The following is a 27162-nucleotide window of genomic DNA, read 5'->3' on the forward strand; positions in this document are numbered from 1 at the left end:
AATTAAATCACATGCACTAACAGGTTCATTTTCATAGCTCTAGTCACAGAAACTGTTGCACCTGAAATTAACTTGGCTCACTTTGACAATTTTGAACAACACTTTTTTAAATGAGTCCGTAAATTACTTAATTGGGTGAAACTCTTCCCACATGAAGTGCAGTGGTATGGTTTCTCTCCAGTATGCACTCCCTCATGGATTTTCACATGTGCTGATGTAATGAAACTCTTTCCACAAAAAGAACACATGCAAGGCTTTTCATTTGTATGACTTAACATGTGTACTTTTAGATGTGATGCACGCGTATATGTCTTACCACACTGATCACAGCTAAATGGTTTTAATCCGGAGTGATTGCGCAAATGAATTGTGAGATGGGCTGTTTGTGTGAAACTCTTTCCACACTGAGAGCATATGAAAGGCTTCTCTCCCGTGTGAATTCTCATGTGAGTCTTAAGATTTCCTTTATATGTGAAACACTTTCCACACTCATGGCAGGTGAAGGGCTTCTCTCCAGAATGGATTTTCATGTGAGTCTTGAGGTTTCTTTTATATAAGAAACTATTTCCACATTGAAGGCATGTAAACATCTTCTCTCCTGAGTGAAGTCGTATGTGATTTATAAGATCTCCTCTCTCTGTGAAACTCTTTCCACACTGGTGACATGTGAAAGGCTTCTCTCCAGTGTGTATTCTCATGTGACGCTTAAAACCTCCTCTCCCTGTGAAACTCTTTCCACACTGATGGCATGTGAAAGGCTTCTCTCCAGTGTGTATTCTCATGTGAATATTAAGGTTTCTTCTATACAGGAAACTGTTTCCACATTGAAGGCAGGCAAAAGGCTTTTCTCCAGTGTGAATTCTTGTGTGTCGCTTAAGATCTCCACTATATGTAAAACTCTTTCCACACTGATGGCAGGTGAAGGGTTTCTCTCCAGAGTGGATTTTCATGTGAGTCTTAAGGTTTCTTTTATACAAGAAACTATTTCCACATTGAAGGCATGTGAAATTATTTTTGACTCTTATCCTTCGAGTTATTTTCTTTGAGAAATTAATTTCAGTCTTTAAGCCACTAAAACATTCTTCTCTAGTCATTAAATTATCGAATTCTTGATACAGATTTTTCTCCTCCACATCATTCAGTTCTTGACTTTCCTCTTTCACTTCAATCAAGTCTAAAATAAAATTAAATAAAAAAAAAAACATGTGAAAAAACTAAATTTTCCTATTTTCTTTAAGATATTTAATATGCTGAAGATTAGTTTTGCAATTCTCATGTAGATGCTGGTATTATTTTGTAACTATAATTTTACTGTTTCTATGATTTTATAACTACAGCTGCCATATCTAATGAGCTTTATGAAGCTTTGTTACCTTAATGTTCCTCAACAGTCATTATGAAGACTCAAGAATGGAAACAAACCTCTCTGGTCCTCAGTATCTTCATTTTTCATTCTGTGTGACTCTGGATTACTCATGTCTTCACTCTCCTCTTTAACAAACTGCATTTTTGCAATACTATGTCAGTAGGCTTCAGTGGTTACACGTTTTTTCTTCACTTATAAGATGATGGAAATAATCAAAGCATATATAGGTGAATTTCTGAGGTGGTGGTTTCGCTGCACAAATCTCTTGTTTGAATGTGGAGAAGATCTGCCAAAAAAAGAAACAAATATGTGATTTAATTAAAAGAATATAAAGTCTGCATGTGCTGCAAAGTGAATGTGTTAAGCCACTTATATGTTGAAGACACCACATTTTTTATGAGCATCGTGCACTGTTCTTATTGTAGTTGTCGAGAGACAGAACGCACATACACTGATGCGAGCAGCATCTGCAGACTATAGGTTTATTAGTCACGTCGTTTTTGAGGCATCGATATATTCATATTAGTCGACATTTAAATTAGAAACTTAATTTGTGTGCTTTCCAAAAAACTCTCAGTTGGTCTTATATTTCATGTAGTCTGGCATAATAGGGAGACCACAATGTGGTGATATAACAATTACTGAAGCCGGTCATTGGTAGGACAGCTCAGGTGAGTTGATGTGGCAGGTGGCAGTTGTGAATCTATTCACCATACATACAAGTTATGAAGATTTTTGTACTTCAAGAATTAACAAAGTGATGTGGACGAATGTGCAGGATAGTGTAAAAAAATTGGAGTAACTGCGAAAATGCAATTGCTCTGCCTTGAGACGTCAAACAGGTCACATAAACAACACCACAGAGACTGCATCGCCTAGATATCACACAGAGAATGTATCTCTTCCCCGAACTACCAAACCCCTTAATAAATCATTTCGAAAAAAGAAAAAAAAAAAAAAAACGGCAAAATAAAAAATAAAGATAAACTTCATATAAATGGTAGGGTTGCTAAACATTAGATCTCTAAACAAAAGCACTAATTGTAAATGAAATGATTACAGATCATAGGTTGAAACTGGATGAATATATTCATCCCCCAGGTTATTGTTATAAACATGAGCCACACCTGAAGTGTCGAGGAGGAGGTGTTGCTGCAATTTACAGTGAAGTTTTTGGTGTTACACAGAGGACAGGATATCATTTTAAGTCTTTTGAACAATTAATGCTTAATGTGACACTGTCAGATACAATTAAAATATCTCTATCATCTTTTGCGCTTGCTACAGTATATAGATCACCAGGGCCGTATTCTGATTGCCTTGGTGAAATCAGATCTAGTAGTTACTATGGATAAAGCTTTAATTGTTGGTGACTTCAACAGTCACATAGATAGTGAAAACGATACTGTAACGTAATTTAATGGAAAGGAGGAGGTGAGAACCAGCTTGATATTATAAATAATAGTTTAATTGGTAAACTGAAACAAAAGACAAAACACACACATGACAGACATGTCCGTAAACTATCTCTCTCTCCTCGCACCACCATCTGCCATCGGCCTTTATCCCTCTTGGAGGCTTAATTAGCCTGATAAGGGACCGGGTGTGTATAATCACAACCCAGCCCCGCCCTCCGCCCTGCCACAGATACATTAGCATTTATTGATATTCTAAACTCATGGAGTCAGACAAAATGAAACAGGACCAACTCATCACCATAATCATACGCTAGATTTAATTCTGTCATATGGAGTTGATATTGATACTATAGAAATTCTGCCACAGATCATTACCTTGTGTCCCATATGCTGCGCTCAGCTAATGTTACTCACTCAATCTGTACCACGCTAAAGTTCAGGTTAGGGCTGTCAAATAAAAATGCGAATATTCGTTGAATTAAAAAAAAAATGCACATTCGAATGCAAAAAACATGCATTCAAATTTTAGGCGTGTCAGGAGGCGCGCGAGATATGATGATGACGTAGCTGACGCGGTTTGTTTTTGTTAGCATATCCAGTTCAACCCATTAGATGCAGCACAGCTGCGTTGATAATAATAAAACAGAGTGAGGATTCAGAGTCGGAGAGGATCTTACTCACACCAAAACATCTTAAAAGTGCTGTGTGGCGCTTCTTCGATTTCTGGAGTATTGAAGGCGAGATTGTTGACAAAACCAACATAATTTGTAAGTGGTGTAAGAAACCGCTGCTATATTAATCCACAACATCTAACTTGAGAACACACATGCAGTCTTCTCATCCCAAAGATTTTTCTGGAGAATGTCATTACGAGGGGCCATTATTAAAACGGTCCAGGGTATTACTGGCACATCGGCCAGAGCTGAGCATCTGGTTTCATCAGCTGTAAACATTGCCAACAAAAACACTCAGCCCTTGCTTCAGATCAAGTTGACCGTCTGGTGTTTTTGACAAACAACATGTAGATGTATGAGTGAGTGGATAGTTTCAGAATAACAGTTTGCCATTTTGTGTTAACAATACATTACGCTGTCTGTTGAAGCGTTTTTTCTCATATTACTGATGCTCTTCCACTTATATGCACTTTTGTTACCTCAATTTCCTTGCGTGCACATTTAGGAAATTATATTTGATCTATGAACGATTGTTTAAAATGTTATGCACTTTAAACAAAGTCATAACATTTCATTTCAATAAACAAAGCGATGGTTGATTTGGATTATATTTGCTCATTGTGCTCACTTGCGCCTTCTTGTGGGTTTAGGAGACAATACAGTACTTTTTTCCTCTAACAGAGCAATGTCTTTAGAATTTCAATATAATTAAATTACTACTATCATTTAAGTAAGAAATTCGAATTTAGTTTTTCAACCATTTTGACAGCTCTGGTTCAGGTAGAACTATTCTTTCGACCACTAAAGATAGCTTCACTAATAATCTTCCAGATTTATCTCATATACTCAGTAAACCAAAAAGTCTAAAAGAATGAAGTAATAGCAGAAAAAAATTAAGTATTTTCTAGCATTCATGATGCCCCCCTTCCATTAAAGAAAATTAAAGAAATAAACCCTGCATCATGGTACAATGATCTCAAGACAGCAACTAGGAAAATGGAGCTCAAGTGGAAGAATATAAAATTAAGAGGTATTTCGCGGTGCATGGAAGGATAGTGTCTGTAGCTACTGCCAGATCAGCATATTTTAGCAAACTCCTAAAAAACTATCCTAGGTATTTAATCAGTACTGTTGCTAAATTGGTTAGGAATAAAGTCTCAACTGAACCAGATATTACGTCACAACTCAAAGAGTAATGACTTCATGAATTTCTTTACAGATAAAACAGAAATAATCAGAAATAAAATTGGAATTATGCAATCGTCTGTCACAATACCGCAGAAAACAGTGTCTAATAATTTCCTCACAAGCAACTTCCATCCTTTGCTGTCAAAGGTCATGAAGAGCTAACAAAACTTATTGAAACATTAAAAGCCACATGTATGTTACATCCAATATGTTAAAATGTCAAAGACGAATCTGCCTGATTCCAGTCTGGCTGAAGCACCTCCAAATCATCACTGTTTCTCCACCAAATTTCAAAGTGTGCGCAAGACACTGTGGCTTGAAGGCCTCTTCAGGTCTCCGCCTAACCCTCAGGTGACCAGGTGGAGGATCGGTGATGATATGCATGGGTGGTGCTTCAGCCAGACTGGAAACGGGCATATTCGTCTTTGTGAAGGACGCATGAATCAAGCCGTGTACAAGGTAATCCTGGAAGAAAACATGTTCCTTCTGCTCTGACAATGTTCCCCAACTCTGAGGATTGGTTTTTCCAGCAGGACAATGCTCCATGCCACACAGCCAGGTCAATCAAGATGGAGGACCACCAGATTAAGACCCATTGAAAACCTCTGGAATGTGATCAAGAGGAAGATGGATGGCCTCAAGCCATCAAACAAAGCAGAGCTGCTTTAATTTTTGTGCCAGGAGTGGCATAAATTCACCCAACAGCAATGTGAAAGACTGGTGGAGAGCATGACAAGACACATGAAATCTGTGATTGAAAATCAGCGTTATTCCACCAAATATTGATTTCTGAACACTTCAAAAGTTAAAACATTAGTATTGTGTTGTTTAAAAATTTATATGAACTTGTTTTCTTTGCATTCTTCGAGGTCTGAAAACACTTTCTTATTTGTAATTCTGACCAGTTGTCATTTTCTGCAAATAAATGCTCTAAATGACAATATTTTTATTTGGAATTTGGGAGAAATGTTGTCAGTACTTTTTTTTTCATGCTAATTTTACTCAAACACATACATATAAATAGTAAATTCAGAGAAACTGATGATTTTGCAGTGGTCTCTTAATCTTTTCCAGAGCTGTAATGTGATGACCTGTTGTGCAGTACTTTGTATAAGACCAATATTGGTTATTATTATTATTATTATTATGTGAGGATCTTTACTAAAGCACTTCAATTTGATAAAAAAATGCAATGGTATGTTGAAAAGTAAATGTTCTGTTTTCATTTGATTGAAGTTTAGATTCATTTGAATAGACACAATTTTACAAATTAAATGCAATGTTTACTTAATGAAAACACTTGAAGGAAATATGCTATTATTTCAATGTTTTTTGTTTAAATTGAATGTGAACATTTTAAGCTTAAGGAGTATGTCCACCTTTTTTCTGTGGTATCAAAATTGGTATAAAAAAAAAAGAAATCTAACAATTTTACTGATATCTGTACCAACTACTAAAATATTGGTATTGTGACAACACTATTTAATTGCAACAAAAACATGAATCCATATATTAAATAAAAACACATGACAAGAAACAAAATTGACATATTGAAGATTACAATACAGTCAAGTGAGGAGATGATAAAAAGCATGATAATGTTGATGATGAAACAAGGACTAGGTCCTATATTGTCTATTCCAATTAAGTCTTAAAAATAATAAAGATTAAATAAAAGAATAAAATACAAAACGTCCCTGTACAAACCATACAAATAAAATCTCTAAAATTAAATGTCAAAAGGTCTTTAACATACATCAAAATCAGTTTTAAACAATCATGTAACCAAAAAAACATTTCCATTCCCCAGCATTTACTATGATCCTGCCTATCTCATATGATCCGGAGAAACAAACACTAAACATTAAAACAGTACTTAAACATATTTAAAACATCAACTTACATATGTGTTGAAGAAACGAACTTTGCTCAACCAGGACTTTAGATGTATTGGCAAAATCAACATGGGTGATTCAACAATACTTGCTTATGCATCTCCTGTTTCACTCTTCTTCTAGTTCACGTTTCTACACAACTCTGTGAAATAATTCCTGTTTATCGCCCTCTGGAGGAAGAGATGCGTATTACATCCAAGAGGAAAATATTAAAGGGGTCATGACATACTCTTTGTATTTTTTTTATAATTTTATTATATTCCCTGAGGTCGACTTAGAATGTTAGTAAATTTTTGTACCAACAAAATTCATATAAATAATAATTTTTTCACCCCGTCTCTGGCCCTCTGTCCAAACCACTTGAGAGCAAGCCATGCAATTATTGAAAATTACCAGCAGGCTTGTCTTACCGTTGGTCAGTATACGATCATTCACAATCTTTCTGGAATCTGAACTATAGTCTGAACTAGTTCCTGCATGATTGAAATGACCAATGAAAACATTCCTGAGGGTTTAGTCATGACTGTGGGGAGTGGTTTGAACTGATATGGTTTGGGGGAAAAAAATTGTGTGCCTGAAATGCTCAGTTTTAAGCTTCCTGGCCCTTTAAAAACGTAATAATAATTAGGGATGTCCCGATACCACTTTTTCCACTTCCGATCCGATTCCGATAACGGAAATCTCAGTATTGTCCGATACCGATCCGATACCAGTGTTGTTTTATTGCATAATCAGTTTATAATATCTTTACATTATTGTGTGGAAATAATTGGATGTACTCTTTAATATGTAAAGAAACACAAACCTTTAACTACACATTATTTCAATATAAATGTATAGCTTATTAAGAAACACTTTATTATTAACTTGCATAGCCTACTGGATACTGGCACTCCCCGAGTTCTGATTACACGCACCTGCATATCATTAGTGGCTAATCAATGACTGCATAAATGCTCTCTCTCTCTCTCTCCCCCCCATCATCAATAGTAGAAAGTTCTGGAGTCTCAGAAATACTATGTCAAACATGTGTCTTCATTATTGCCTGCAAGTATCATAAAGTTGTTGTAAGTTATCTCTTTCATCGTGTCTATACACTGTCTGGATATTACTTACCTGCTGTTTGCCACTCTGCTTAACTGGATTTACTCACAATGTTTACATCACTGTTTCAATCCTCTGCTCAATAAACCCTGCAGAGTTAATATCTCTGCTGTGAGTCTCTCCGTGACATCTTTAACTTTTAAACCCTCACCCTTTTTATTCACAGTTTAATTCGCTTCTTATTTATATTCTGGTTAAATGCACCTCCAGTGCCGTTCTAAGTCCATATTATAAGTGAACCGAACTGCTGAGCATCTACATCTGAGATGTTCGTTTGTAGCGCTCAAATATTGTGCACGTGTGAAGGCTATAAATAGCCGCGTGCGTGTGTGTGCGTGTGTGTGCGCGTGTGTGCGTGTGTGTGTGTAAACCGAAGCACCATTCACTAACGGGCTGAAGCTGCGCGTGCATTTATATGTTTACTTATTAAACACAGCCTATTGCAATTCACAGAGCTATCGCGTGTCTTCAAGTGGCTTTGAATAAAATGCATGAGTCATATGAACCGCTTTAATGGTGTTTTAACAGTTCTTTTATGTCATTTTTTAAGCATGACAGTAACGAACATGACTAACACAGAGTATCGGATTTGGGTCGGGCTCGTCAGACCGATACCCGATCCGTCTAAAAACGTCAATATCGAAGCCGATACCGATCTAGGTATCGGATGGGGACATCCCTAATAATAATAATAATAATAAATGTTATTTATAGAGCGCTATTCAAGGTACTCAAAGACGCTTAACATGAATTAAAATATAGTCAAAACAATACAGTAAAACCTATTACACACTACATTAATCATACATCAAAAGCAATCCTGAAAAGATTAGTTTCGAGTAACGATTGGGGCCTAGTAATGAAGGGCTTTGTGAGCGATGAGAAGGACTCTGAAATAAATCTGTTGTGAGACAGGAAGCCAATGAAGCTTCTGGAGGACAGGGGCGATGTGGTCACAGGAACAGGAAAGAGCAAGCACGCGTGCTGCTGAATTTTGAATTCACTGAAGTCTATGTAGGACTTTGGATGAAGTGCAATAAAGAATGCTGTTGCAGTAGTCAATTCTGGAAGCAATGAAAGCCTGGATCAAAGTTTCAGCAGCAGAGAAGGAGAGTGATGGACGGAGACGAGCTATATTTTTTAGGAGGAAAAATGCAGTTTTGGTGGTTTGTTTGACATGGTGAACAAAGAAGAGGTTGCTGTCAAAGATGACTCCAAGGTTGTGAATGTGTGAAGAGGGAACCAGAGTGGAGTTATCGATGGTGAGGCAGAAGTTCTGAATGGCTTTGGTAAGGGATTTAGGACCAATGATGATCATGTCTGTTTTATCACAGTTTAGTTTGAGGAAGTCGGCTTGTATCCATGATTTATTTTTAATGGATTAAGTAGAGATGTAGAACTGGATGTCATCTGTGTAACAGTGGAAGTGGAGACCATGATTATGTATGATGTTACCAAGGCGTAGCATGTAAAGAATGAATAGAAGGGGGCCAAGCACCGAACCCCGTGGCACGTCTTGGGACAAAATCTTGATTGAATTGCAATCAAGTCATACACACACACACACACACACACACACACACACACACACACACAGTCTTCACATCTTCTTGCACACTGTGGCCAAACACCAGAAATAAGTAAGACAAGTAAGTAGGCCACAATAAGTAAGTTAAAACGAGTAAGTCCAAAACCACAAGCCTGAAAATTAGACCCTATGGTATCCACCTGGTATTATGATCCGTCTCTGGTGATCCGATCACAGATCAGAATGCATTAAGATTAATGAGCAAGTTTAAACTCTTGTTTTAGCACAGTGGTTGGTTGACAGGTAAGGGGCGGTGCTTCAATGATGCCAGGATGCATACAGGACAGATTACACCTCAAATGCGATCTCTGGTCACATACATTTTTGACCACATACGTAAGTGGTTTTTGTGATCACCCAAAACGCATCTAAATACCAGGTGGAAATGGGATCTTATATGTATTAAGGTGCAGACACATTTACTTTTTGAGGAAGGCCTGGACAAATTTGAAGCTTAGTGAAATATTTATCTAATTGACAAGTAGCCTCTTTATTTATTATGCACTTTATATTCTAAGAGAATGAAGTTGTAAAGAGAGTCAGTGCTAAAATGATTTGGCAGTTCATTATGAAAAGATGCATTCAGCAAAGATGCCCTGCCCACTCATGGGGGACGCAAAGCCCTGTTACCACGGTTACTCGGTCATTCTTACGTGAAAAACTGAGAAATATTTGATCATTTTTGCAATTTTAAGAAAGAAAAACATGAAAAGCTGCTGTGCAGTTTTTTGCATTTCAAAATTTTGTATTGCCTGTCCACCATCAAAAATAGAAGCCTAAAGAGGAGTGATGGTCTGTTGAGCAATATAGCTGCTCAACGACAGTGTTACAGTAGTCTGGTCTAGTTATGACAAGTGACTGAACAAGCAGTTGTGTGGCATGTTCAGAGAGGAAGGGACTTCTTTCCTGATGTTGTAGAGTGAAAATCTTTGAGATGCAGTCTGTGAAATTTAATTGGTTGCCGTTGGTTAACCCAAGATTTGTGACCATGTTGGAAGGTTTTATTGAAGATGAACCCAGCTGAACTGTGATGCTATTCTCAACAGCAGGGTTGGCAGGAAAGACAAGAAGCTCAGTTTTTGCTATGTTGAGTTGTAGGTGGTGTTCCTTCATCCAAGCTGAGATGTCTGCCAAACAGGCCAATATTCCAGCAGTCACCATTGGGTCTTTGGGCTGGAAAGACAAGTAGAGCTGTGTGTCATTGGCGTAGCGGTGGTAAGAGAATCCTTGTGCTTGAATAATCGGTCCCAGTGATGTTATGTATAGAGAGAAGTGGTCCAATCACTGATCCCTGAGGTACCCCAGTAAGTTGCTGATGTGACTCGGACAACTCACCTCTCCAGGATACATTGATAGACTTCGAGAGATAGGACTTGAACCATCCAAGCACAGTTCCTGTGATGCCAAGAGTGGGTGGACAGTAGGATCTGATGGTTGACTGTGTCAAAGGTCCAGCAGAATAAGGACAGATGATCTGGATCGAGCTCAGACAACAGGGCAGTCTCGTTGGAATGTCCACATTTGAAGCCTGACTGATTGTTATCCAGCAGCTTGTTCTACAAGAGATAGGCAGAGATCTTATTGAAAACTACCCTTTCGAGTGTTTTCGCCATGAATGGGAGGAGATAGACTGGTCATTCATTTTCTACTTGTGTGGGGTTAAGCGCAGAGTTACTTGAGCCTGATTAAATCCGGTGAGAAAAGTGTCAGTAAATAGAAATGTGTTAATTATGTATGTGAGTGCAGGTAGGATGGACAGTGATGACTTGGAGAATTTATAAAAAAAACAAAAAAACAACGCATTACATATTATTTACGTGTTTATACATTTATTTGTTGACAATAAATCAACTAAAAATAAAACTAAACCCTTTAGAAATATCACAATTACATTGAATAACAGTACAAATATTATAATAAATACAAATAACATTAACCATAACAACTAAGTAACAGTCATAAAATTAAATTACATTGCACTAGTGGTGAGCAAGGCCTACAATGCACACATTTCAAAGAAAAAAAACACTTACAAATGATGGGAAAAAAAAACATACATTTACAATGAATAACAAATCAATATAACAATAACTAATACAAATATCATGATAATAACGTCTACTAACTAAATATTTACTTATTTTATTTCACAGTAAACCCAGTAATTCTTCAGTGTGGTACTTTTCAAAACAGGGGGCAACACACAAGTCCTTTTTGAATACAAACCTTGACATCAGTAGTCTCCTTGGCAATATTGATTTCAAGCTGCAGAACACTTCCTAGCTCTGTGCATGCATCAATCGCTAGGAAGCGTAATCAGGCTTGAAATCATGATCAGGCCTACAGACTGCCAGATGGCCACATGTACAGTGAAAAAATAGAAATCTGAAATGTTACATTTTGGTCAGTTCTCTCCCAAAACTGACTGGATCGCTTCAGAAGACTGAATGGATTAATCCACTGTGCATTTCTTTCATGTTGCCTTTATGTACTTTTTGGAGATTCAGAGTTTATATGGATATATTCACACCATATCGTCATCAAAATATCTTTGTTTGTGTTCCATGGTAGAAAGTCAAATAAGTTTGAGACATGTAAATTATGAGATAAGAGAAAATTAGAAAATGCTTATTTTTGGGTGAATTCACTGCCCCCATCTTTTAGTTGTATACTAGCACACAGAGAGGTTCATCTTTCCTTCGCCAGTGATATGATCAACCTTCCCTGTGGCTGACATCATGGATGGATAGACTGCGGCGTAAGGATGTGAACATCCCTCTTGTCGTGCCATTGAATTGCCAATTGAGTTCAATTTTCTTTCAAATCAACCTGGCCCTTTGTCATCTTGCAGGTGAATGTTGGCATCCCCCTCCTGTTGGGTCATTCAGTCCCACAAGCTCCTGTGTCCAGGGACAAGAGGTGCTGGAACAGTGTGGGACTACAGTACCAGATGTCCAGGTATGGCACCAGTAGACCTTACAACTGATCTAGAGATCTCAAGGCCCTCAAAGTGCTGGATGTTGGTGGTGGATCCTGTGTATACGATCATGTCCTGTACGTAACCGGTGAAAACAAATCACACAACACAAACTTGATCACAAATCTGTGCCGTTTAGCTGTTATAAACTGCCGAAATGTCAGCATTGCACTTCATCAGAGACTCATCCACACAGAGATCCCTGGCTGGCACTAAAATAAGACAGGGCATGAGGTGAAAGCAGTGAAAATGTTCCTGATTTTTTGCAGGGGGTCCTTACAACTATTGCTGTCAGTCGTTAATTTTTTTAACACGATTAATTGCATAATTCTTCATAGTTAAATCACGGTACGGACAATTTTGAAAGTGCTCAAATTTGACAATGTATGCTTTTCCTTTCAAAATGCATTCTTTCCATCTTAGGAAAGAAAACAAAACAAAATGTAACAATAATGCCATATTAACATTTTCAAATCAAATATTATAAAGATAGAAATGCACTAAAATAGCACCAATTCAAGTAACATTAAACATTTCCCAAAGTGGGAGTTTGACTAATCGAAAGAACTAGTCTTCGTAGGTTGCGTATTCATTGCAATTCACATTAAATCTCTTAAACCCTTATCCACAACAATATTAATCAGCAGCCTAGCCGTGGCAGTCCACTCTGGATATGGAATGCACATGATTCGCATGAGGGCATCAAGCGCTGCTATGAACTCCACATAAAAAAGCTCTGCAGATACTGGCTGTGTTCGCAATGGCATCCTGCCCATATTAAGCTTACTGCTTCTGTCATATCTATGTATCCCCCTTTTTCCTGAACGCGGAAGTGTTCCACGAGTTGCCTGTTTTCAATTTACGGTCTCCAGTGTTTTCACCCACATCAGAGTTTATCCTTAGCAGGTACAGCATTATATTTGTAGAAGTTGTCAAAAAATGAGAATCTATTGCACCAATAATTCGAGGGTCGAGATTAGCTTTTTTTTATAGACTGTGCCTCACCAGAGTATGTAGATGTCATGAAGCGATGGACCGAGGTGAATTATGTTGATATGATTAACTACTTTGAATTATGACAGCCAACAACTGCACAAGTTGAGAGTGAAATTAATTTATACTCAAAATAACACTTGAATGGTTGTTCTCCGTCTGAATCTCTAGTTTTGGTGGTTTTTACATTGTGTCTCGAGACTAGAAATGCAAAAGAGGCAGTTAGAATCATCATGGCACTGCCCAGTGGTTGCTCAGGAAAGTGGTGGATAGCAGAAATATTAAGAGTAGTACGGTAGTAAGATATTCGGAACACGGCCGATCTCTTGTTATGCTTCTAGCTATTGCACTGCCTACATAATGAGACTTTATCCGAATTGCCAAGTAATCATTAGATGATGCTTCAAAAGCTTAGTGGCAATGGTTACAAAGTCCCATCTGTGTTTTTTCTGCAAGAGGTCCAATCGCAATCACTTAATAATTGACATGGAATGGCTGTTGTGTGTACGTCAGTGTATTGTCTGCACTGGACACCTCGCAAAGGATTTGTTCTACTCCAACCAGTGCTTAAAACTCACACAGAGCTGAATAAAATGTCAGTATCTAACATGAAAATTTGTAAATGCGTTATGATTAATTAACATGTTAAACATTACAAATTAATCGCATGCATTATCACATTAATTTTTACAGCTACAAACCACAAAAGTGTTGCCCCCATAATGAACTTGGCTCACTTTGACACGTTTGGACAATGCTTTTTTAGATGAGTCCGTAGATTACTTGAATGGTTGAAACTCTTCCCACATGAAGTGCAGTGGTATGGTTTCTCTCCAGTATGCACTCGCTCATGTGTTTTAAGGTTTGTTGATGTAATGAAACTCTTTCCACAAAAAGAACACACGTACGGCTTTTCATTTGCATGACTTGTCATGTGTAGCTTTAGCTGTGATGCACGCGTATATGCCTTGCTGCACTGATCACAGTTATATGGTTTTAATCCAGAATGATAGCGTAGATGAAGTGTGAGGTTTCTTCCTTCTGTGAAACTCTTTCCACATAGATGGCAGGTGAAAGGTTTCTCTCCAGTATGAATTCTCGCGTGTCGCTTAAAATCTCCTTTATATGTGAAACACTTTCCACACTGATGGCAGGTGAAGGGTTTCTCTCCAGAGTGGATTTTCATGTGAGTTGTAAGGTTTCTTTTATATATGAAGCCATTTCCACATTGAAGGCATGTGAAAGGCTTCCCTCCATTGTGAAGTTTTAAGTGAGCATTAAAGTTTCCTTTTCGTGCAAAACACTTTCCACAGTGAGAGCAAGTGAAAGAATTTTTTGCTCTTATTCTTGGAGTTCTTTTCTGTGAGAAATATTTTTCAGTCTTTGAGCCACTAAAATATTCTTCTCTAGTCATTAAATGATCTAAATTTTGGAACTGATTTTCCTCCACATCATTCAGTTCTTGATTATCTTCTTTTTCTTCTTTTAAGTCTAAAATGAACAAAGTAATTTGAGACAAATGTGAAAAATACACAATCAAATGAACCCCTATTTAATGTCAATAAACAACAAAGGCCAAGAATCTACTTTTATGTCATATCTGATATGCTGAAGGTTAGTTCTGTCATTTTCATATCGATTTGTTTAGGTGTAATTTTACTGTCTCTATGATTTTCTAAATGCAGCTGTCAGATCAAGTGAACTGTCTGAAGCTTTGTTCCCTCAATGTTCCTCAAAAAATCAAGAAGAATTAGGAAATGGACACAAACCTCTTTGTTCCTTATTATCTTCATTTTTAATTTGGCGTGTCTCTGGATCACACATGTCTTCACTCTCCACTTTAACAAAATTCATTTTTCAGTAGAGTTCCTCGGTAAGACAGAGTTTTTTTTCCCCTTCTCTTCACTAGTAGGGTGATGGAAATAATCACAACATTTATTGGTAAATTGCTGTAGTAGTGGTTTCACTGCAGGGGTGAATCCCAATCTCTGTGCGATGTGGAGAAGCAGATCTGAAAAAAGGACCAGATTCCTTAATTATACAATATCCCTTTGATGTAGGGAATGACATGCATTTAATGATGATAGTTTGCAAAAGAAACATGAACCCAGATATTAAACAAACACATGGAAAGACACAAAATCGAAATATTGAAGACTACAATACAAGTCCCAGATTTTAGCTTTCAAAAATATTCCGGTCTCAAATGTTTCATATAAAGAGGATTCATGTTAATAGTCAGTAAGATATTAAAGCTTGGCTGACGAATGAAGGAAGGATTTAAACAGGTTTAAGGAGGAGAAAATAAAAAGGATGGTAATGATGATGAATACAAGAGTTCACCCAAAAATGAAAATTCTCCCATCATATACTCTCTTTCATGCCATCCCAGGTGTGAATGACTTTCTTTTGTGGAAAAAAAAGATTTTTAGAAGAATATCTGAGCTTTGTAGGCCCATATAATTCAAGTGAATTGTGACCGGAACTCCAAATCTCAGAAAAGGAGATACAGTCTGCATAAAAGTAATCCAGTAATCCAGGACTCCAGTGATTTAAATAATGTTCACTGAAGCAATCCAGTTGGTTTGAGAGAATTTAGATTTTTGAGTGAACTACTCCATTAAGCACTTTCATGTGCTTGTCCTTAGGACACGTGGTAATTTAATTCCAGAGAGAATTGTGAATTCCTTCAGTATTCTCAATTAGTTCCTCCTTTCCAATGAATTTGTTATGCAATCAGAATCAGAATTAGCTTTATTGCCAAGTGTGCTCACATACACAAGGATTTTTTGGTGATATGAGAAACAAGCAAGTGCACACAGAACATTACAATGTAATATAAGTATAAGGTAGGGGTATGTGCATCTGCGTCACCAGGTCATATTTCCAGGGCTTCAGCCCCGAATGTAATTTTAAATGTAGGCAACACATGTTTAGGTGCAGCTCAACAACAACAAAATTATTTCTGTATGAATATGCAATAATCTTCATGACACAGCCTGTCTCGCAAGTCTTTGAAGAACGTAGGCTACTTGCAATAATACTGCTACATTTTGTTTGAAGTTCACATGGCGTGACACCCTCCGCCTCCCGCTACTAGAGAGAGGCAGCTTGTGTCACTCTGGAGGAAAAATGAAACGTCAAGAAAAAAGCAACGCAGCCTTTTGGACTTTATTGAAAAGAAGAGTAATGGTGAGGATTTACTGATGTTACCTACATGTTTAGCATAATGTTTTTAAACTTGTGGGCTGGTCAAGGACGTCCAAATGTAGGGTGACCATACGTCCTCTTTTTTCCCCCAGACATGTCCTCTTTTTCGGACCGTGGCCGAATCTGGCCGGGATTTCTAAATTTGCGAAAACGTCCAAATTCCTGCCTGTCAATCTCTCTGTTGTGTTCGGCATCAAACAGTTGCTTGACAGTAGCAGCAAATGACTGCTGAATGGAAACAATGCCCAAATGAAAGTGCAAATTTACAGAAGATTTGCACAAATAATCTACATGCTTTGTTCAGGTGGAGATCCGTGGGAAGCAGAATGTATGACATGTAAATCTGCACTTATGTGTCAGTTGCTAATAAAGATGCAGGTGATTTAGAAGCACACATTAGCTCTGTGAAGCATAAAGGGTCAGCAAAAGGTGAAAGTTCATCAGGTAAATTAACGGACTACTTTATGTGACCAGGTCAAATTGTTATCACATTGCGTCATTTTAAATGGCCATTCAAAATAATAGTAATAGTAAATGAAGGTACACTCATGACATCAAATATTTTATTTTAGTACATGGACATTCAAAAGAATGTTGGACATTTATAATGATTTGTCTTTTTCACTGTATTAAAGTTTGCATTCATAGTAGCACTGTTTTGAACCCTATTATAAATGGTCTGATGACCCCTTTAAGGCAAAGTCAAAGGAGAGTGGCCAGAAATGCACTTATGCAGTTCACACCGCATCTAAGGCTATGTTCAGACTGCAGGCAAATCTGATTTTCTCTCAAATCAGACTTATTGACTTTTCAGGCAGACTGTCCATGCTATTAATTGCAAGTGATCAAATCAGATTTGCGCATTCAGACATAACCAACCTATCTGCATGGGTTGCTTTTTTAACGACGTAGGCTTACCCACGTGCTTTCAAAACAGATGCGGGAAAATGGAGGTGCATCATCTCGCTCTTCAAATAAGCACCCTGTCCATTCGTGGTGCAGAACAGTAAATATTGAGCAGCAGTCACCGATTTTTGACGTCATCATTTTGTGCTGCGTTAAGAGTGACTCCGCGAAAGACCATTTTAAATCCGAATTGAGCAGCCAGAGTGTCCGGACTGAGATGGATCTGAAAAAATATGATTTCAATCGCATTTGAAACCACCTCCCGATGTGGTTTGAATCAGATTCAGAAAAATCTGATTTCATGTGTTTTTTTGCTGTCCAGACTATCAAAAACTCATCTGGATACAATCTGGATATGCAAAAAATCTGATTTTTTTGTGGCAGTCTGAACTACTTAAATGTGGCGCAGATCTGTTAATTGGAAGACCGGAACAGCCAAAAGTGCTTTAAATCTGACATCCGATCTTAGCCACTTTGGCTACGTTCAGACTGCAGGCAAAAGTGTCCCAAATCTGTCTCAGATCTGCTTTTTTCATAACAGTGTGAACAGCACAAATGGAATATGATCTTTTCAATTCTGATTTGGGCCACTTCCATATCTGGTCCTAAATCAGATTCAGGTCTGATTTTTTGCAATGCAACCTCATATTGGAATTCATGCGACTTTCATGTCACTTTCGGCATTTGTCACAATGCTGCGCTGGCGGGAGTCACTCTAAATATTTTACATATCAGTAGTTATTTGGTCACTCTGTGAATATGGAAGACAGCTGCGAAAATAGTCAGTGGAGGGACAGTGAGGTGTTAGAACTCATAAGTATTTGGGGCGACATCTCTATTCAAGCAAACCTTGAGGGGTCGTGTCGTAACCAGTCTGAGAGCATAGTGAACATTTTGCTGTCATTCTCCTCATCCACATCCTCCTTATCACCTGCTCATGAATTCGCTGGCTTCCGCTGCACAACAACTTATAAATGAACGCGTAAATGCTGACTTCAGTAGCCTCCATTCTTACTTCCGTATGACAGCGTGCTGCATGTGACGCCTTTGTCATTGTTCTTTTGCACATGCAGGTCAGTTCAGGACCGTGACCAGTTCACACAGGAATCTGATATTGGCCACATTTAAAAAATAATGTGAACAACCAAATGAAAAAAATAAAAAAAAATAAAATAAATAAAATCGGATCTGAGCAATGAATCTGAATTGAGCACCAAGGCTTGCAGTGTGAATGTAGCCTTACATATGTGGAAACAAATCAGATAATTAACAGAATTTTCCAATGTGCCTTCAGTCTGAACAGCAAGGTCAGATTTAATGTGATTTTTTTTACATCAATCTAACTCAACATTAGTCACTTACACAATTGATTTAAAGTGTAATATTTTACGGTTTAAAATTTTTTATTCCTGGGGTTTGGGTAGCTCAGCGAGTATTGATGCTGACTACCAGCTCTGGAGTCATGAGTTCGATTCCAGGGCATGCGGAGTGACTCCAGCCAGGACTCCTAAGCAGCCAAATTGGCCCGGTTGCTAGGGAGAGTAGAGTCACATGGGGTAACCTCCTCGTGGTTACTATAACGTGTGGTTCTCGCTCTCGGTTGGGCACATGGCGAGTTGTGCACGGATGCCGTGGAGAATAGCATGGGCCTCCACACTCGCTACATCTCCGCAGTAACGAGCTTAACAAGCCACACGATAAGATGTGTGGATTGACTGTCTCAGACACGGAGGCAACTGAGATTCATCCTCAGCCACCCGGATTGAGGCAAGTCACTACGCCACCACGAGGACTTTAGAGCTCATTGGAAATCGGGCATTCCAAATTGGGGATTTTCTTTTATTTCTAGTCATATCTTTTCTAGTTAATACATTCAGTTCCTTTTTAAGTAAATCATTTATAGTCTTCAACAGTTGGGTTCAGCGGTTGATTTGAAGTTCACATAGTTAAATATGCAGACGTGGATTTAGCCAACGTAAAACAGCTCTTTGTTCATGTCACACATGTTTTTATAATTCTCAAACTGTATCAAAACTCAAATACAAGCAAGACAATGGAAATCTGAAATAATTAGATAACAACTCTAACCTTAGATATTAAAACCTGCCTCAGATACTCTGAACTAAGGTGTTAGGAAAGAGATAAGGGGGGACTCATTATTGCTATTATCCAAAGGATATGTAGTATTTGAAAGTAAAATAAAGTAAATGAATACACAAGTGTCGTTCTTTCCATAAATGTATTCAAAATGATAAAGTATAATTATAGCACAAGGTTCCATAAAGTAAATCAACCACACCCTTTTTTGACCATATATAACATGAGATTGGCAGATGAATGAACAATGATGAAAGAGATTAAAATCTGAAACGGTCCTATTTGATGATAAGATGAAGAAAGATGGTCTAGAATAGATGACTAGTTAGTTGTAGTAATTCCTGAACAGTCTCTTAGCAGAGGATCGCAGTGTTGAACAAAGGTTTCCAAGTTGTAGCATCATTCTCAGATAAATAAATCCATTATTTGAGCAGTAAACCACAAAGAGCTTCTTAATCAAAGATTTAGCTGTGGAACCTTTATACACCATGAGGAATACAAACTGATCTGCCTCTTCCTCTTCTACTTCCTCTATATTTTCAAAACTCACCCAGTGTACTAACAGTGACTCCTGGTGGCAGGGATGAATACAACACCACGAGAAAGACTGTTACAATATATATCTTTATAATGCAGTTTTTCCTGCTGTCCTTGATATTTAAATTACACCATACGACTCCAAATGACTTTATTTAAAATGACTTTATCCATCTAGTCTTCCATCACTTGCTGATAATAATGAACATGTGTGGGTTTGTTATACGCATGTGAACGTAGCCATTATGATCCAGATGTCAAAGAAGTTTCAGTCAATGTATTGTCTGCTGATAATTCTGACTACACTTCACAACTCCATGTTTGAACATGCACTACTCAGACTGGTATTATTTGAGGAAAACTATTGCATGGCTCCTCAAAATTAAAAGTTTGCAAAATCATCCTCCCTCTCTCTCATACGTTGCACAGGGATATCCAGATAATTTAAATACATATTTTTTTCTTCAACTTAAAATAAATAATTCACTTATAATGGGGAAATAAAATTCATTTTTGTGATTTCATCTTTGCCAGATGTCACAGTCTTCTTTTGTGAAGCTTGGATAAAAAAGTAATATAAATTAAGGCATTTTCTTGTTGTATTAACTATATTAGTTATATTTAGCATCATTTTACAAGTTCAATTTAACGTCACCCTAAGTATATCATGTGATATTACTTTTAACTGCAGACTTAATTTAATTGGATTGTTATATATTTACAAGTATTTTCGATATTTAAATAGTTTGAATTTAGTTGGACACTTTTTGTTAGCAACTTGTTTAACCAACTTCTTAAATTAACAGCCTTACTTAAATGCTCGAGGAGACCTTACGAGCAGGTTCGATTTTATATGTCTAAAAAGTATACAACATTATACAATAAGGCTACTAATAAACTTTAAAGTCTTCATCTTTTCATACTGTGAGGATGACTTTGGTTTGCATTAACAGCGCCCTCGTGTGTACATAACATGGCCTATATAATAATTATTTTAGAGCTCCTTCGATAAACCCATCAATTTACCTCCCTGTTGTTTCTTTAATTAACCTCTCGGTTTTATTTTAACTAATAATATTATTCGAACAAATTGTTAATCCTGGTTAATTGGGGTAATCACATGGAAGCCCAGGAGTGCTATTTAAAAAGAAAATCTATTAATTTGAAAATAAAAATTTGAATAAGTCAAATTTATAAATGGACAAATAAAAAGACACACTTAAATGTGTTTATTTAATTCATGTAATAATGTCATTATATTTCAAAATAAAATTGTGCATTAATAAATCATATTTATTTCACGTTTAATATTTAGCAATAAATTAGTACATTTGCATAAAGCACCTTTTAAATTGCATTTTAAAAAGGTATTTGGCAATCACTTTTCTTAGTTCATTTGCCATTGCCATTTCTTTTTCCAATTGAGAACAGAGTTTAAAAAATGCCATTGGTTTGTTGACTCATGGGAGTAACCAATTAACTTTTGATTCCGTTATAAGTCACACCCTCTCATGCCACTTGAAGAGGATGTAAGATGGCCTCTCATTGGACAACGTTAAGAGCGGTTTACATGATTTTATTGAATCCTGCGCATAAGAAACAGATGCAAATCATATCATAAGTTAATGGTGGCTCCTTCACTGTTGCTGTGAAATGCTGAACGTGGCCCTACTGGACGTGGCACAGTGATATGGGTCCATGATGGCAGCTGGTAAACGTGATGCTATCAACAGAACAAGCCTCCCGAACTGAAACTCACGCAGAAACTGCCATTTGCCTCAACCTACTTCACCGCTTAAAGGTACCGAGCCGATGAAGAATACCGCCAGATCCTATACTAAAGCAATTGCTTCTCTGCACTGCCTGACCTTACGGTTATTCACCCGTTTCATTACTGTATGACCGCTATCTCTGCTATATTTGCGAACAAAGTCCATATACCTTACCTTCTGTACGCTGCACTGTGAGATCATCGACCATAAGCACTGGGACACAATTAAACTTTGCTAAACTGTTTCAGTTTATAAAGCTTAATAAAGTTTCCTTTATTAACTTCCAGAAGTTCTTTTTTTTTCTCCCAGTAAATGTTAGGTTAAGTGACATGGTTTCATTTCACACAATCCTAAAAGTGAAGGGGTAAAACATTTGTTGGCTATTGCTTTTTTATTCTCTCGGAAAATGTCTGGCCTAAATCTTTGTCATGTTGACTGCCATTATCTGTGTCAATTAAATTTTGACTATAACAATCCATTCAAGTACAATTAAAAAGTAAATGCATTCAAAATTCACATTACAAATGTTAAATCAATAAGACCCAGACTACAATTGTAAAAGAGGAATGTGATAAAAGAATGTGTACATTGTGTATTTATGGTGTGTAAAAAAATGAAATTATTTGGAGTCAGTTTTACCGAATAATATCTTGTTCACATTACTAAACAAACACAAGCAACAACTTAGTTATTTCAACAAAAAATGTGTCTTGTCTTGTCACAGTCAACGAATCATTGTTTAGTGAAATGCACAAATACAAGGAAACCAAAAACGGGATGTCCTTTTGCGCACACCGTATGTAAATGCAGCAGCGTGAAGCACATTGAAGAGATTATATTGGCGACTTTGTAAGGTATGAATATTTTGTTTAAAACATTTGCCATCCTGAAAAATACTGCCAATAAAAGCATGTGTATTACACTACATAGTTTTATTACTTCAGGATGTAAGTTTTATGTCATAGTCTGTCTCTGCTTTTCTATTACAACATACGTGTTCTTTCATTGTAGATGAGCTGTGTAAAACAGACGAACCAGATCGAAGAGATTATTTCAGCAACTTTGTAAGGTATTCATATTTTGACATCCTGAACACACCCTTCCACTGATTCAGACATATGATAAAACTGGATGGTTCCTGACTAATACTGCTAAAAAACAATTTAACTGATGTAGAAGACCAAATAGTTTTGTACTTCATGTTATGAGTTTTTGTCGGAGACTGGACATGCATCTTTTTTCAATTTTAATCAGTTATGTGAAATTTTCAAGACCATGTGGCAATGTAAGATAACCGTGCAAACTCAATCGTTGAAGCATTACAGATTAATGCATGGCCATTTTGGTTGGAGTAGACCAGATGGTGAATGCACACATTCAATCCAGTTCAAGAAGCCTAAGAAAGCAGAAGTACATTTCTATCCTCACTACCCAGCTGAAGACAAAGAAAGTCTAGAGACAGAGAGATTGACACTGCTGTCTGAAATCCAGAAAAAAGACAACCATAAAACAATTAAACAGGAAATGGACAATTTTTCCCTACAGACGACATGAAATAGTTCAAGACATGCCCTTCATTGCCGAATTCAAAAGCAGATGGCCAGTTCTGTTTTGTGAACATCAGACAAGTTTGATAGAAATACTGCATTTACTCTGTTAATATTAACTAGCCTCCCCGGTGTCACATTATGTTGTTTTGTTCTTGCCCATGTAGGCTAAATGTTGTTTTCTATAGATTAATGATCGGTGTCATTTTAAAACATACATTATCCTTATGTCTTATTGTTATGTCTTTTTAATCTCTAGATGGCTACTGAGTTCACTCGAATCACCACCCTTCCACTGATTCAGACATATGTTAAAACTGGATGGTTACACAAAAAACTGGCTAGAGTCAGTAAATTGACAGTATGTTTATTTTTGGGATAATGATTCTTTTAATATATAGCTGAAATCTTTTCTCGAGCTTCCCTGCTCACGAAATAGGCAGATCATACAGGTTTGGGGCATGGACAGTGAATAATGACAGTATTTTAGTCTAAAGTTCTAGCATATTCATTTCATTATTGAAATGATTAACTGAATGAATAAATAAATGAAAATATACTATAGGACAAAACACTATACACTCGGAATACACATCATCATAGACGTACAAAAACATAAGAAATGATGTGCAATTGTAAATTAATTACCAACTCTATCAATAAAATGAAAACTGTTTAACTGTTGTTTTTCTCCTTGTTTTAGGATGTCGACTTTGAGAAAGTTGAGACATGGCTAATACAGTCTTTTTTTTATTGATCAAAAATACATGCTAGCCACAAATGTACATTTTAATAAGAGCTAAAAAAAATACTTTGAATTCTGTAGCATTTTGGGGTATGCTGCCAATCTTGAATTGATGTCATGTTCATTTCTAGTATTTCTTTTAAGAAAAAAAGATTACAAGGCTTGGCTGTATTGCAAATAAAAAGCTATTGGTTTCTGCAAAATGTGTGTCTGATTATTTAATGGTTTTCTTGTACACTTGTAAGGCAAAGTATTATAATTACAATGTAACTGAAATCCATAACAAATGTTTATTGCATACTAAATGTTCGTAAATTCAACATAACATTAAGTAAACTGTAAATGTATATTTATAGTATGTAATAGTGACTTTACTAGGATTTCTTTAGTTCATACAACAAATTTAAATTTGTATTTATGGAATATTTGTCAACTTTACATAAACCTTTTGTAAATGCAACAAGTTTTTTTGTTGCGAATACTAAAAGCTAAGTGGAACCCACTTGACAAAGTTTTTTTTAAGTAAATCCAGTCACATGGTTTCAGTTCAGGGCTCAAGTCAGGAGGCTGATTCTGTTGACTGAATCACGATTACCAGCTCCAACCTGGACACGCATCACTGTGCACACTCAGGTAGGACCGTGCTCTGCATTTCACAGATACAGTGAACGCGTCACCATTGAATTCTGATATGCTTCGCATCCGTTTCTTATGCACGAGATTCGCAGATCCAATACGTCATCCAATGACAGGCCAACTTACATCCTCTTCGAGTGGCTTGTGGGAGCGTGTGTGTGTCTTATAACGGAGTCAAATGTTCATTGGTTGCTCCCACAAGTAGGGCTGGGTATCGTTCAAAACAATGTCGATACCGATACCTTGACTTCAAAACCGGTTCCTAAACTATACTTTATTCGATACCAAATTGATGAAATCAATTTTAACAAGATTACAAACATTACCTCAAAAAAACTTTTCAGTTTGTTGACTTTTTTTCTCTAAAAATCATCTCAGATCTCCTGAGCCTTCTGGTCTCCTTATGACAGGGTTGGCAGGGGCAGAGGCTAAAATATTAATGTGAAGAGGAAACAAAAGAAGAAAGCTAAACTGTTAATTCAGCCAACCCTATGGACAAGTACGGTTTAACAAGATAACTTGTGAGTTACACTTGATCAGTTACTGTCAACCATAAAGCATTTTTAGCATCGATTTAGCCATCTATAGCCATACATCCAAACAATATCTAAGGTAATGTAGGTCCCAGTTTATAGGACCGTCACCGCACACAGAAACACTATTTTAACAAGTACACAAGCATGTACCACTACAAGTTAGCCGATATTGTTTGTTGGTTTGTTTGCTAAACGTTAACCTACCTGTCGGAGTCCCAGTCATAGCGCCGCTGCATTCATTAGTAGTTTTGGAGGAAGACTCGTGGTGGGCATGTTGAAGGAAGCTCTGTGGCAGGACGTTGAGAGGATGACTGCACCGGCACGGTCTTTTTGCAGTCAAAGACGGAGCAACTTTCTGCTCCTAAGTTTATTCCATGCACTATCAAGCACTTCATCAGATTTGTCGTGTTGCCGGTCTTGGCAGCAATTATCTTGTTGCAAATATTGTATCGAGCCTGGTGAAATATAGCCACACTTTTGATCTTTTCCACATCTTTTCCATCTATGGGGGTTGGGACACATACACACTACAACCTCATGTGTGAGCCGCGTCTCTGGGTGTAACCGGCATAAACTAGTGTTTTTCCTTGATCCCTAAACACTAGGCCAATCACCGGCACTTTTAGATTTGGGCACATTTAGCATGCTACATGCTTATCACTGACGTTGACGAGATTATAGGTATCAAAATGATGTACCGAACGACAAGACATTTTTCGATACTCGATTGTTTAGAGGCAATTCGGTTGGTGCCTAAAATGTATCGAAGTCGATACACAGCCCTACCCACAAGTCAACAGCATTTTTGGCAATGGCTTCTTTTTTAACTCTATTCTCAATTGGAGAAGAAAACAAAAAAGTATAAGCAGATGAAAAAGACAAGCAATTGGCAAATGAATTAAGAAAAGCATTGCCAAATACCTCTTTAAAATGCAATTTAATTTAAAATTATTTACTAATGTGCTCTTTTATTGCTAAATAGAAGTACATTTTAAAACATTAATTGAAATGTGTCTATTTATTTGTCCATTTATAAATTGGTTTATTTATTCAAATTATTATTATTTTCGAATTAATAGATTGATAATTTATTCCTTCATTCTTTTTTAAACGGCACTTCTTTGCTTCCATAAATCAAAAGCTGTTTCAAACAACCCTGCAACCAAATTTCAATTCCCCAGCATAGTTACTCACAATTTCTGGAGAAATAAACACTAAATAATACAAATAAAAGTACCCAGATGAGCATAGTTAAACCATCTACTTACATAAGTGTTGAACAAAACGTTACTCAGCCAGGACTTTAGATGTATTGGCAAAATCAACATGAGTGATACAACAATACTTCCTTATGCATGTACTTCACTCTTCTTCTAGTTCACATTTCTAAACAACTCAGTGAAATACTCCCTCTGGAGGAAGGGATGAGTATTACACGCATGAGGGAATTTTATATTTTTTTTCTAACCAGAAGGAAAACTCATTGAGATTAAAAATCTCTTTTCCAAGAGTGTCCTGGCCAAGACAGGCAGCAGCACAATTAACAAGGTTGCAGAAATTAAAAACATATTACATATAACATAAACGTAAAACATATCACAAATTTACAATGGGAATAAATAGTGAGTTACAAGGTCATAAAATATCAAAATTTCATAAATATTTACCCCAAGTGATAAACAACAAGGATCATCCGAGTAATCAATCATAACATCTACAGCCTGTGTGTAGAGCCTCCATGTCATTTAAAAGCAACCAGTGAAACCGGCTCCTGAAGATTCAGGACATTTTGCAGCTGATTCCAAGCGCAGGGGGCCGCATACTTAAACAGCCCTTTTCCCAATTTAGTCCAGACTTGAGGGACAGATAGCAGTAATAAGTCCTCAGAACGAAGACAATATCTTCCTGTGCCTTTCTTTTTGATGTAGGTTTATAGTGTAGGGCTCACAATTTTGGAGCGGGTGTGTTCATTA

The 27162-nt window shown here is 37.0% G+C and overlaps 1 protein-coding gene across 1 annotated transcript; it reads right to left on the reverse strand.

The window, feature by feature from the left end:
• Positions 1-16: 16 nt before the first annotated feature.
• LOC127648951 (zinc finger protein 260-like) lies at positions 17-26563 on the reverse strand. The gene is made up of 5 exons (XM_052133797.1): positions 26458-26563; positions 14973-15214; positions 13941-14694; positions 1423-1517; positions 17-1174 (listed from the first exon to the last, which is right to left on the reverse strand). The coding sequence occupies exons 2-5, from the start codon at positions 15055-15057 to the stop codon at positions 78-80; spliced, it is 2031 nt and encodes a 676-aa protein (XP_051989757.1). The 5' UTR covers positions 15058-15214; positions 26458-26563; the 3' UTR covers positions 17-77.
• Between the last annotated feature and the right edge of the window lie 599 nt (positions 26564-27162).

Source organism: Xyrauchen texanus, chromosome 9 (assembly GCF_025860055.1).
Source record: "Xyrauchen texanus isolate HMW12.3.18 chromosome 9, RBS_HiC_50CHRs, whole genome shotgun sequence".
Classification (NCBI taxonomy): domain Eukaryota; kingdom Metazoa; phylum Chordata; class Actinopteri; order Cypriniformes; family Catostomidae; genus Xyrauchen; species Xyrauchen texanus.

Excerpts from the sequence above, each read along its gene's own strand:
- LOC127648951 (XM_052133797.1), bottom strand. The coding sequence starts at position 15,057 with ATGAATTTTGTTAAAGTGGAGAGTGAAGACATGTGTGATCCAGAGACA. Across the intron at positions 14,695-14,972 it reads AGATAATAAGGAACAAAGAG|ACTTAAAAGAAGAAAAAGAA; the intron begins GTTTGTGTCCAT and ends TGTTCATTTTAG. Across the intron at positions 1,518-13,940 it reads CATTGTCCAAACGTGTCAAA|TATTGCAAAAATGCAGTTTG; the intron begins GTGAGCCAAGTT and ends CTACTGACATAG.